Source organism: Ranitomeya imitator, chromosome 2 (genome assembly GCF_032444005.1).
Source record: "Ranitomeya imitator isolate aRanImi1 chromosome 2, aRanImi1.pri, whole genome shotgun sequence".
NCBI classification, from domain to species: Eukaryota; Metazoa; Chordata; class Amphibia; order Anura; family Dendrobatidae; genus Ranitomeya; species Ranitomeya imitator.
Genome location: NC_091283.1, coordinates 221,599,510 through 221,611,762, shown reverse-complemented (window position 1 = coordinate 221,611,762; position 12,253 = coordinate 221,599,510). Strand labels below are relative to the sequence as shown.

Below are 12,253 nucleotides of genomic sequence, written 5' to 3'. Positions count from 1 at the left end.
ATATGTGAGGGTAAACCACTGTTTGGGCGCACCGCAGAGCTTGGAAGAGAAGGAGCGCCGTTTTACTTTTTCAATGTAGAATTGGCTGGAATTGAGATTGGACGCCATGTCGCGTTTGGAGAGCCCCTGATGTGCCTAAACAGTGGAAACCCCCCACAAGTGACACTATTTTGGAAACTAGACCCCTTAAGGAACTTCTCTAGATGTGTGGCGAGCACTTTGAACCCCCATGTGCTTCACAGAAGTTTATAACGTAGAGCCGTGAAAAAAAAAAATTGCATTTTTTCTACAAAAATGATCTTTTTGCCCACAAATTTTTATTTTCACAAGGGTAACAGGAGAAATTAGACCACTAAAGTTGTTGTGCAATTTCTCCTGAGTATGTCGATACCCAATATGTGGGGGTAAACCACTGTTTGGGCGCACCGCAGAGCTTGGAAGAGAAAGAGTGCCGTCTTACTTTTTCAATGTAGAATTGGCTGGAATTGAGATCGGACGCCATGTCGCGTTTGGAGAGCCCCTGATGTGCCTAAACAGTAGAAATCCCCGACAAGTGACCCCATTTTGGAAACTAGACCCCCCATGGAACTTATCTAGATGTGTGGTGAGAACCTTGAATGCCCAAGTGCTTCACAGAAGTTTATAATGCAGAGCCGTGAAAATAAAAAATATTTTTTTTTTCCACAAAAAAGATTTTTTAGCCCCCAAGTTTTTATTTTCACAAGGGTAACAAGAGAAATTGGACCCCAAAAGTTGTTGTCCAATTTGTCCTGAGTATGCTGGTACCCCATATGTGGGGGTAAACCACTGTTTGGGCGCACGGCAGAGCTCGGAAGGAAGGAGTGCCGTTTTGGAATGCAGACTTTGATAGAATGGTCTGCGGGTATTATGTTGCGTTTGCAGAGCCCCTGATGTACCTAACCAGTAGAAACCCTCCACAAGTGACCCCATTTTGGAAACTATACCCCCCAATTAACTTATCTAGATGTGTGGTGAGAACTTTGAATGCCCAAGTGCTTCACAGAAGTTTAGAATGCAGAGTCGTGAAAATAAAAAATATTTTTTTTTCCACAAAAAAGATATTGTAGCCCCCAAGTTTTTATTTTCACAAGGGTAACAGGAGAAATTGGACTGCAATAGTTGTTGTCCAATTTATCCCGAGTACGCTGATGTGCCATATGTGGGGGTAAACCACTGTTTGGGCGCACGGCAGAGCTCGGAAGGGAAGGAGCTCCTTTTTGGAATGCAGACTTTGATAGAATGGTCTGTGGGCATTATGTTGCGATTGCAGAGCCCCCGATGTACCTAAACTGTAGTAACCCCCCCACAAGTGACCCCATTTTGGAAACTAGACCCCCCAAGGAACTTATCTAGATGTGTGGTGAGAACTTTGAATGCCCAAGTGCTTCACAGAAGTTTAGAATGCAGAGTCGTGAAAATAAAAAATATTTTTTTTTTCCACAAAAAATATATTGTAGCCCCCAAGTTTTTATTTTCACAAGGGTAACAGGAGAAATTGGACTGCAATAGTTGTTGTCCAATTTATCCCGAGTACGCTGATGCGCCATATGTGGGGGTAAACCACTGTTTGGGCGCACGGCAGAGCTCGGAAGGGAAGGAGCGCCTTTTTGGAATGCAGACTTTGATAGAATGGTCTGTGGGCATTATGTTGCGATTGCAGAGTCCCTGATATACCTAAACTGTAGTAACCCCCCACAAGTGACCCCATTTTGGAAATTAGACCCCCCAAGGAACTTATCTAGATGTGTGGTGAGAACTTTGAATGCCCAAGTGCTTCACAGAAGTTTGGAATGCAGAGTCGTGAAAAAAAAAAAAAATTTTTTTTTCACAAAAAAGATATTGTAGCCCCCAAGTTTTTATTTTCACAAGGGTAACAAGAGAAATTGGACCCCAGAAGTTGTTGTCCAATTTATCCCGAGTACGCTGATGCCCCATATGTGGGGGTAACGCACTGTTTGGGCGCACGGCAGAGCTCAGAAGGGAGGGAGCACCATTTGACTTTTTGAGCGCAAAATTGGCTGTCGTGTTTGGAGACCCCCTGATGTACCTAAACAGTGGAAACCCCCCAATTCTAGCTCCAACCCTAACCCTAATCCCAACCTGATCCATAATCCTAATCACTAACCCTAACCATAATCACAACCCTTACCCCAAAACAACCCTAATGTCAATCCTAACCATAACCCTAATCAAAACCCTAAATCCAACACACCCCTAATCCTAATCTCAACCCTAACCTCAAACCTAACCCTAATCCCAATACACCCCTAATCACAACCCTAACCTTAGCCCTAATCCCAAACCTAACCCTAATCCCAAGCGTAACCCTAATGCCAACCCTAACCCTAATACCAACCCTAATCCAAACCCTAACCCTAATCCCAGCTCTAACCCTAACTTTAGCCCCAACCCTAGCCCTAACTTTAGCCCCAACCCTAACCCTAGCCCTAAGGCTACTTTCACACTTGCGTCGTTTGGCATTCCGTCGCAATCCGTCGTTTTGGACAAGAAACGGATCCTGCAAATGTGCCCGCAGGATGCGTTTTTTGCCCATAGACTTGTATTGCCGACGGATCGTGACGGATGGCCACATGTCGCGTCCGTCGTGCACTGGATCAGTTGTGTTTTGGCGGACCGTCGGCACAAAAAAAACGTTCAATGAAACGTTTTTTGTACGTCGCATCCGCCATTTCTGACCGCGCATGCGTGGCCGTAACTCCGCCCCCTCCTCCCCAGGACATAGATTGGGCAGCGGATGCGTTGAAAAACTACAGCTGCTGCCCACGTTGTGCACAATTTTCACAACGTGCGTCGGTATGTCGGGCCGACGCATTGCGACGGCCCCGTACCGACGTAAGTGTGAAAGAAGCCTAACCCTAAATTTAGCCCCAACCCCAACCCTAAATTTAGCCCCAACCCTAACCCTAAATTTAGCCCTAACCCTAGCCCTAACCCTAACCCTACCCCTAACCCTACCCCTACCCCTAACCCTACCCCTAACCCTAACCCTAACCCTAGCCCTAATTTTAGCCCCAACTGCTGTTCTCCTGCCGGCCGGCAGATGGAGACAGATGGCGGGCGCACTGGGCATGCGCCCGCCATTTTCTTCTGCCGGCGGCCAGGAGGAGCAGCAAGAGGATCCAGGGACACAGGTGAGTATTGTAGGGTCCCCGAATCCCCCTATTTCTCTGTCCTCTGATGTGCGATCACATCAGAGGACAGAGAATTACACTTTACTTTTTTTTTTTTTTTTTGCGGTCGCCGGTAAACAGTTAATTACCAGCGATCGCGAAACAGGGGTCGGTAAAACCGACCCCGATCATGCTCTTTGGGGTCTCGGCTACCCCCAGCAGCCGAGACCCCAAAGATTCTCCCGGTGCCGGCCGAAGGGCGCACTGCGCATGCGCCCGCCATTTTGAAGATGGCGGCGCCCACCGGGAGACACGAGGAGCATCGGGGGAGCTAGGTGAGTATTGGGGGGCCACCTGGGACCCCTTTTCTCTGTCCTCCGATGTGCGATCACATCGGAGGACAGAGAAATTAAAAAGAGATCGCTTTTTTTTTTTGCGATCGCCGGTAAACGGTTAATTACCGGCGATCGCAAATGCGGGGTGGGTTAAAAACCCCCCGAATCATGTTCTCTGGGGTCTCGGCTACCCCCGGCAGCCGAGACCCCGGAGAAAATCGGCCTCTGGGGGGCGCTATGTACTTTTTCCACAGCGCCGTTAATTAACGGCGCTGTGGTTTAAGTACCCTTAGCGGCCGCCGTTAAAAGGCGTATCGGCGGTCGCTAAGGGGTTAAATTAGGCTTTATGAAGATACTGTAATAACTTCTGCACTAGGTACCGTGATATAGTTTTTCCATTCGTCTAGTGGTTTTTGTAGATATAGAATAGTAGGATATAGTATCTACTTTAAATAACATGCTGCTAAAGGGAACCTGGCCGGGTTAGACGGGAGAACTGGGGATCAGAAATACCCCTGTAAATAGCACTTAGTGCCAGCCTGACGTTTGATATAAAGTTTTTCTGCTCTCACGGTTGCATTGGATGTGGGCTTTGGCTCGGTATCACATGTCAGTTTCTGTACTGAGTGCTCCGCAATCTATCCACTCTTTGCCAGATTGGTGACTGCTCACTAGTTGTCCTACCTATCCCTCCCATCAGTTTTGCATGGTTAGGGCTCATACTCATTTGTGAGAAAAACTGATGAGTGCAATCCGATAAAAAAAAATCGGATTGCACTCTGACCAATGTTATTCAATGGGTGACATCTCATCTGCGATTTTCTTTCTCAGCTGAAATCGGACTGAGAAAAAAATTGCAGCATGTTGCGATTTGCTGCGTATCTCGGATGAGATTCGCTAATGCAAGTCAATGGGTGTGAGAAAAAAAAATAAAAAATTGCACGGCATGCGGACCATCCATATGCCATCCGTTTTTTACAGATACTTTACAATTCTGTGGCATAGAACCAGGGGTGGATTAAGGGTAACCAAGGCCCCGGGCTGTTCAGACACTGTGGGCCCCCCAGTCATGTGACGGGGTCATCATATACCTGAACCAGATTATTCCAGAAAAATAGTTGCTGTGTGAAACTATAACCTGTCAAACATCCACTGATCTAGTCAATTTACCCTTCAGTTCAGTATATAGTATACCATGTATAGTGTCAGTGTATAGGTAACACTCACTCACCAGTGACGTCTCTAGGTGAAGTCCTTCATCTTTCATCCAGCACAGACCGCCATCACTTCATACAGCCAGATCTGTCTCCAATCCTGCCCCATGTCTTTCATTCTGCCCCGTGTCTCCAATCATGCCCCGTATCTACATTCTGCCCATGTCTCCAGTCCTGTCCCCAGTGTCCAGCATTTCTGCCCCCAGTGTGTCCAGCATCTCTGCCCCCAGTGTGTCCAGCATCTCTGGCCCCAGTGTCCAGCATCTCTGCCCCCAGTGTCCAGCATCTCTGCCCCCAGTGTCCAGCATCTCTGCCCCAGTGTCTATCATCTCTGCCCCAGTGTCCAGCATCTCTGCCCCCAATGTGTCCAGCATCTCTGCCCCCGATGTCCAGCATCTCTGCCCCCAGTGTGTCCAGCATCCTGCCCCCAGTGTGTCCAGCATATAGCCCCCAGTGTGTCCAGCATATTGCCCCCAGTGTGTCCAGCAATCTGCCCCAGTGTCTCCAGCATATTGCCCCCAGTGTCTCCAGCATATTGCCCCCAGTGTGTCCAGCATTCTGCCCACAGTGTCTCCAGCATATTGCCCCCAGTGTCTCCAGCATATTGCCCCCAGTGTGTCCAGCATTCTGCCCCAGTGTGTCCAGCATATTGCCCCCAGTTTGTCCAGCATCCTGCCCCCAGTGTGTCCAGCATTCTGCCCCAGTGTCTCCATCATATTACCCCCAGTGTGTCCAGCATTCTGCCCCAGTGTATCCAGCATATTGCCCCCAGTTTGTCCAGCATCCTGCCCACAGTGTCTCCAGCATTCTGCCCCAGTGTCTCCAGCATATTGCCCCCAGTGTGTCCAGCATTCTGCCTCAGTGTGTCCAGCATATTGCCCCCAGTGTGTCCAGCAATCTGCCGCAGTGTCATCAAGCATATTGCCCCCAGTGTGTCCAGCATATTGCCCCCAGTTTGTCCAGCATATTGCCCCCAGTGTGTCCAGCATCTCTGCCCCCAGTATCTCCAGCATTCTGGCCCGGGCCCCCGGGATTGCCGTTCGCAATAAAAAAAAACCTGTGTCTCCTCACCTGTCCTCGCTCCTTTGGCGAAGCTCCCTCCTTGCAGCTGATGCGCGCACTCGCTGGCGACTGACAATGACATCAGACGCCGGCGACGTGCATGCTGCAGCTGATGTTAACTATTGACGTGAAGGTGCGCGCCCGCACATCAATAGCGTTAAACTGCCGCAGCACCGGTAGGGGCCCGGTGAGCAGATGAGACGGGACCTGATGCGGGCCCCCTCTGCCCACCGGGCCCATACGCCAGTCAGGGTAGTAATACCCTGATGGCGGCGGGCAATCTGCGCGGCAGCCCAAGGCCCCCCACACCACTGGGCCCCCCCCCCAAACCACTGAGCCCTGGGCTGCTGCCCAGATTGACCTCACTATAATCCGCCACTGCATAGAACACTGTAAATGGTCCTGTAAATGATTGTAGGAAAATAGTAGCAGAGAAAAAAAATGCATTACATACGGATGTCATATGGATGCTCTCTAAGCTTATACCCATTTGCCTAGCCCCCGTTTCCCCAGTCCCACTAACAGGAGCTCTGTGGAACGCTCGCTCTGTCTGTAACAAGCTTTCCTACATCCATGATCTTTTTGTTACTACCAAACTTTCCTTCCTCGCCATCACCGATACCTGGCTCACCCCTTCTGACACAGCCTTCCCTACTACACTCTCTGACGGTGGCTTCCTCCTTTCTCACACACCCCGCCCCAGCAGCAAGCATGGCGGAGGAATTGGTTTTCTCCTGTCAGATAACTGCTCCTTCACCCCAATCCCACTGCCACCCTCTGTTACCCTCCCTTCCTTTGAGGTGCACTCTGTGTGCATCTACTCCCCCTCCAACCGGCTGTCATTTACCGCCCCCCAGCCGGCCAGCCACCACCTTCTTTGACCACTTCACCACCTGGCTACTTCATTTCCTTTCTGCGGACATCCACACTATCATCATGGGCGACTTCAACATCCCCATTGACACTTCCCTCTCAGCTGCCACTAAACTTCTATCTCTCACTTCCTCCTTCGGCCTCACTCAGTGGTCTTCTGCAGCCACTCACAAAGATGGTCACACACTGGACCTCATCTTCACCCGCATCTGCTCCCTATCTAACCTCTCTAACTCACCTCTTCCACTCTCTGACCACAACCTTCTCACATTCTAATCTCTCTCCACTCCACGTCTACAATCCCCACCCCACAAACTTTCACACCCTCGCAGAAATCTTAAACATCTTGACCTACATTCATTCTCTGAATCCCTCCTCCCTCTCACAGATATAAGTTCCATACACAATGCGGATGACGCTGCCGCTCTATATAACACCACAATAGTTGTAGCTTTGGAATCTGCTGCCCCACTTACACATACCAAAGCTCGCAAAATCAACAGACAGCCCTGGCACACCAGCCTGACCAAAGAACTGAGGCGAGCTTCCAGGGCTGCTGAGCGCAGATGGAAAAGATCCCACTCCAACGAGCACTTCATCGCATTCAAACAGTCCCTCACTACTTTCAAGACCACACTCGCCACAGCTAAACAAACCTACTTCTCATCTCTCATATCCTCTCTGTCTTACAACCCTAAACAGTTATTCAATACCTTCAATTCTCTCCTCCGTCCCCCAGCTCCTCCTCCCTCCCCACTTATCTCCGCTGAAGACTTTGCCTTATTTTTCAAGCAGAAGATTGATAGCATCAGAGACAGTTTTGGTCAACAAGCACCAGAGCCCTTCTGTTGTGAATTCTGTTGTCGAACTCCCTCCTGTGGTCGTGAATGGTACTTCGGCGAGTTCTGTCTATGGGCTCCCTCTGGTGGCTGTGAGTGAAGCTGCTGCTTCTGAGGTTCCTTACACAGGTGACGTGGTTTATCCTTTGGTTGGCTGCTCTATTTAACTCCACTCAGATCGTTACTCCATGCCAGCTGTCAATGTTCCTGCATTGGTTCAGTTTGCTCTTGGATCTTTCTGGTGACCTGTCTTCTCCAGCAGAAGCTAAGTTCCTGATAGTTATTATTTGTTCATTGTTTCCTTGTCCAGCTGGTTATCATGATTTTGTCTTGCTAGCTGGAAGCTCTGGGATGCAGAGTGGCACCTCCGCACCGTGAGTCGGTGCGGAGGTCTTTTTGCCCACTCTGCGTGGTCTTTTGTAGTTTTTTGTGCTGACCGCAAAGATACCTTTCCTATCCTCTGTCTGTTTAGTAAGTCTGGCCTCCCTTTGCTGAAACCTGTTTCATTTCTGCGTTTGTGACTTTCATCTTTACTCACAGTCAATATATGTGGGGGGCTGCCTTTTCCTTTGGGGAATTTCTCTGAGGCAAGGTAGGCTTTATTTTCTATCTCTAGGGCTAGCTAACTCTTAGGCTGTGAAGAGGCGTCTAGGGAGAGTCAGGAACGCTCCACAGCTATTTCTAGTTGTTGTGATAGGATTAGGGCCTGCGGTCAGCAGAGCTCCCACATCCCAGAGCTTGTCCTGCGTGAGTTTAACTATCAGGTCGTGCCGGGTGCTCCTAACCACCAGGTCATAACACCCTTCCTCCCGACTTCCCAGCCCTCCACCTTCAAAACCAACTTCTCCACCATTACAGAAGATTAACTCTCCACTCTACTCTCAAGATCGCATCTCACCACCTGTGCACTTGACCCGATCCCATCCCACCTTATCCCAAACCTCACCACAGTCTTCATCCCAACCCTAACCCATCTCTTCAACCTATCACTAACAACTGGTGTTTTCCCTTCAAGCTTTAACCCCTTAGTGATGGAGCCAAATTTTTTAAATCTGACCAGTGTCACTTTATGTGGTAATAACTCTGCAATGCTTCAACAAATCCCAGTGATTTTGAGATTGTTTTTTCGTGACACATATTTTATGATTATGGTAAATTTAGGTCAATATGTTTTGTGTTTATTTATAAAAAATATCAAAAATTTGAGAAAAATGTTACAAAATTAGCAATTTTCTAAATTTGAATGATTATCCCTTTAATCCAGATGGTCATACCACAGCAAACCATTAATAAATAACATTTCCCACATGTCTGCTATACATCAGCACTATTTGTAAAATGTTATTTTATTTTGTTAGCATTTTAGGAGGTTTAAAAATGTAGCAGCAATTTTTCATTTTTTCAAGGAAATTTACAAAATTTATGTTTTTAGGGACTTATCCATGTTTGAAGTGACTTTAGGGGTCCCATATATTGGGAAACCCCCAAATGTGATACCATTTTAAAAACAGCACCCCCTGACATATCGAAAACTGCTGTCAGGTAGTTTATTAACCCTTCAGGTGCTTTACAGGAATTAATGCAAAGTCATATGACAAATGAAAATGTGTATTTTTACCACCTAAATGCCTCTAACTTCTGAACAGGTTACAACAGCCGTCAGACTCTAAAGGTACCGTCACATTTAGTGACGCTGCAGCGATCTAGACAAAGATACTGATCGCTGCAGCGTCGCTGTGTGGTCGCTGGAGAGCTGTCACACAGACAGCTCTCCAGCGACCAACGATGCCGAAGTCCCCGGGTAACCAGGGTAAACATCGGGTTACTAAGCGCAGGGCCGCTGTAAGCGCCGGCCATAAAGCAGAGCGGTGATGTCACCGCTGTGCTCTGCTTTACGGCCAGCCGGCGCTGACAGTGCAGAGAAGCAGAACGCCGAGGGACGCGACAGACACCGGAATGTAAGTATGTAGTGTTTGTTTTTTTTTACATTTACACTGGTAACCAGGGTAAATATCGGGTTACTAAGCGCGGCCCTGTGCTTAGTAACCTGATGTTTACCCTGGTTACCAGTGAAGACATCGCTGAATTGGCGTCACACACGCCAATTCAGCGATGTCTGCGGGAGATTCAGCGACAAAATAAAGTTCTGGCCTTTCTCCTCCGACCAACGATGTCACAGCAGGATCCAGATCGCTGCTGCGTGTCAAACACAACTATATCGCTATCCAGGACGCTGCAACGTCACGGATCGCTAGCGATATCGTTGTTAAGTTGGTCAGTGTGAAGGTACCTTTAGCCCGCTATTTGGTCGTGAATTGCCATGGCAAACATCAGGAACACAAAATCATGATCTGAGGGCACCAGTTTGGATAAAGAGGAAGCCCCCACACTCTGTTAACCATTTATAATGATGTAGTCACTATTGACAGCAGCATCTAAGGGGTTAAACAGATTTGGACGGTGCAAATACTGATCATGGCTGATACAGCAAGTTGTCAGCTATAGTGCACAACTGACAGCTGCAGGACTGTCATCTGTATGGGGAGGCTATTCTCTTATATCAGTTAAAAGACGTATTGGCTGTCATTAAGACATGCCTCCATCACACCTATCCTCAAAAAGCCCTCTCTTGACCCATCCTCTGTATCTAGCTATCGCCCTATATCACTTCTCCCTTATGCCTCCAAACTACTGGAACAACACGTCTACCTTGAACTGTCCTCCCATCTCTTTCTTGCTCCCTCTTTGACCGCTTACAATCTGGCTTCCGGTCACACCATTCCACTGAAACTGCCCTAACTATGGTCACCAATGACCTATTAACTGCCAAGAGCAAGCGACACTACTCTGTCCTCCTCCTCCTCAACCTGTCGGCTGCCTTTGACACAGTGGACCATTCCCTGTTATTACAGACCCTCTCATCCCTTGGCATCACAGACTTGGCCCTATCCTGGATCTCATCATACCTAACAGACTGGACATTCAGCGTCTCCCACTCACACACCACCTCCTCACCTCGTCCCCTATCTGTTGGAGTCCCACAAGGTTCAGTCCTTGGGTCTCTGCTCTTCTCCATTTACACCTTTGGCCTGGGACAGCTCATAGAATCTCATGGCTTTCAGTATCATCTCTATGCTGACGACACACAGATCTACATCTCTGGACCAGATATCACCTCCCTACTAACCAGAATCCCTCAATGTCTGTCCACTATTTCATCCTTCTCCGCTAGATTTCTCAAACTTAACATGGACAACACAGAATTCATCATCTTTCCCCCATCTCACGCGACCCCCCAACGAACCTATCCATTACTGTAAATGGCTGCCCACTCTCCCTAGTCCCACAAGCTCGCTGCCTCGGGGTAATCCTTGACGCTGATCTCTCCTTCAAACTTCATATCCAAGCCCTTTCCACTTCCTGCCGACTTCAACTCAAAAATATTTCACGAATCCGTTCATTCCTCAACCAAGACTCTGCAAAAACCCTAGTCCATGCCCTCATCATCTCTTGCCTTGACTACTGCAACCTCCTGTCCTGTGGCCTCCCCTCTAATACTCTCACACCCCTCCAATCTATTCTAAACTCTGCTGCCCGACTAATCCACCTGTCCCCCCGTTATTCCCCAGCCTCTCCCCACTGTCAATCCCTTCACTGGCTCCCCATTGCCCAGAGACTCCAGTACAAAACCCTAGCCATGACGTACAAAGCCATCCACAACCTGTCTCCTCCATACATCTGTAACCTCGTCTCCCGGTACTTACCTACACGCAACCTCCGATCCTCACAAGATCTCCTTCTCTACTCCCCTCTTATCTCCTCTTCCCACAATCGTATACAAAATTTCTCTCGCGTATCACCCCTACTCTGGAACCCTCTACCACAACACATCAGACTCTCGCCTACCATCGAAACCTTCAAAAAGAACCTGAAGACCCACCTCTTCCGACAAGCCTACAACCTGCAGTAACCACCGATCGACCAAACCGCTGCATGACCAGCTCTATCCTCACCTACTGTATTCTCACCCATCCCTTGTAGATTGTGAGCCTTCTCGAGCAGGGTCCTCACTCCTCCTGTACCAGTTATGACTTGTATTGTTTAAGATTATTGTACTTTTTTTTATTATGTATACCCCTCCTTACATGTAAAGCGCCATGGAATAAATGGCGCTATAACAATAAATAATAATAATGTGAGAAAAATCGCATTGTACTCGCATGACCCTCGTCCATTTTTTTCGGTCCAGATTACGGACCGTTTCTTTCTCGCAAATGGGTATGAGCCCTTAGAGCTGCTGACAGGTGCTGATCCATATAATGCAGATTTGTATTCCAAAGAAATAATTCACAACTTTTTTGCAGAACCTCAGAAGAAAACTTAAAAGTTAATTTCATCAACCGTGATGGCGAGACCCTGACAGCCACAGCTAAAGAAGGGGAGAGTCTACTGGAGCTGGTTATCCGGCACCATCTGAGCATTGATGGGTTTGGTAAGTCCTTCAGGACTCATAGATATTGTATAATGGGGCTACTGACAATAGAATAGTCACCATCTTGTAGCTGACCTCCAAATAAATTGCTCAAATTGTCTAAACTCTTTCCATCCTTTGTTCTCTTAGGTGCCTGTGAAGGAACTTTAGCTTGTTCCACTTGTCACCTCATATTTGATCAGAAGACCTTTGACCAGCTCAGTCCCATTACAGATGAGGAGATGGATATGTTGGATTTGGCTTTTGGATTGACTAAAACGTATGTACTCATGTATTTATGAATATA

General features: G+C 48.0%; 1 protein-coding gene across 1 annotated transcript in view; it reads left to right on the top strand.

Moving 5' to 3' along the window:
* The window catches only part of LOC138662740 (adrenodoxin-like), a 68,491-nt gene that overhangs the window by 52,273 nt on the left and 3,965 nt on the right, over window positions 1–12,253 (top strand). The window contains exons 2-3 of the mRNA XM_069748635.1: window positions 11,840–11,967; window positions 12,097–12,226. Of these exons, the coding sequence (XP_069604736.1) occupies window positions 11,840–11,967; window positions 12,097–12,226 (258 nt within the window). The remainder of the gene's footprint in view (window positions 1–11,839; window positions 11,968–12,096; window positions 12,227–12,253) is intronic.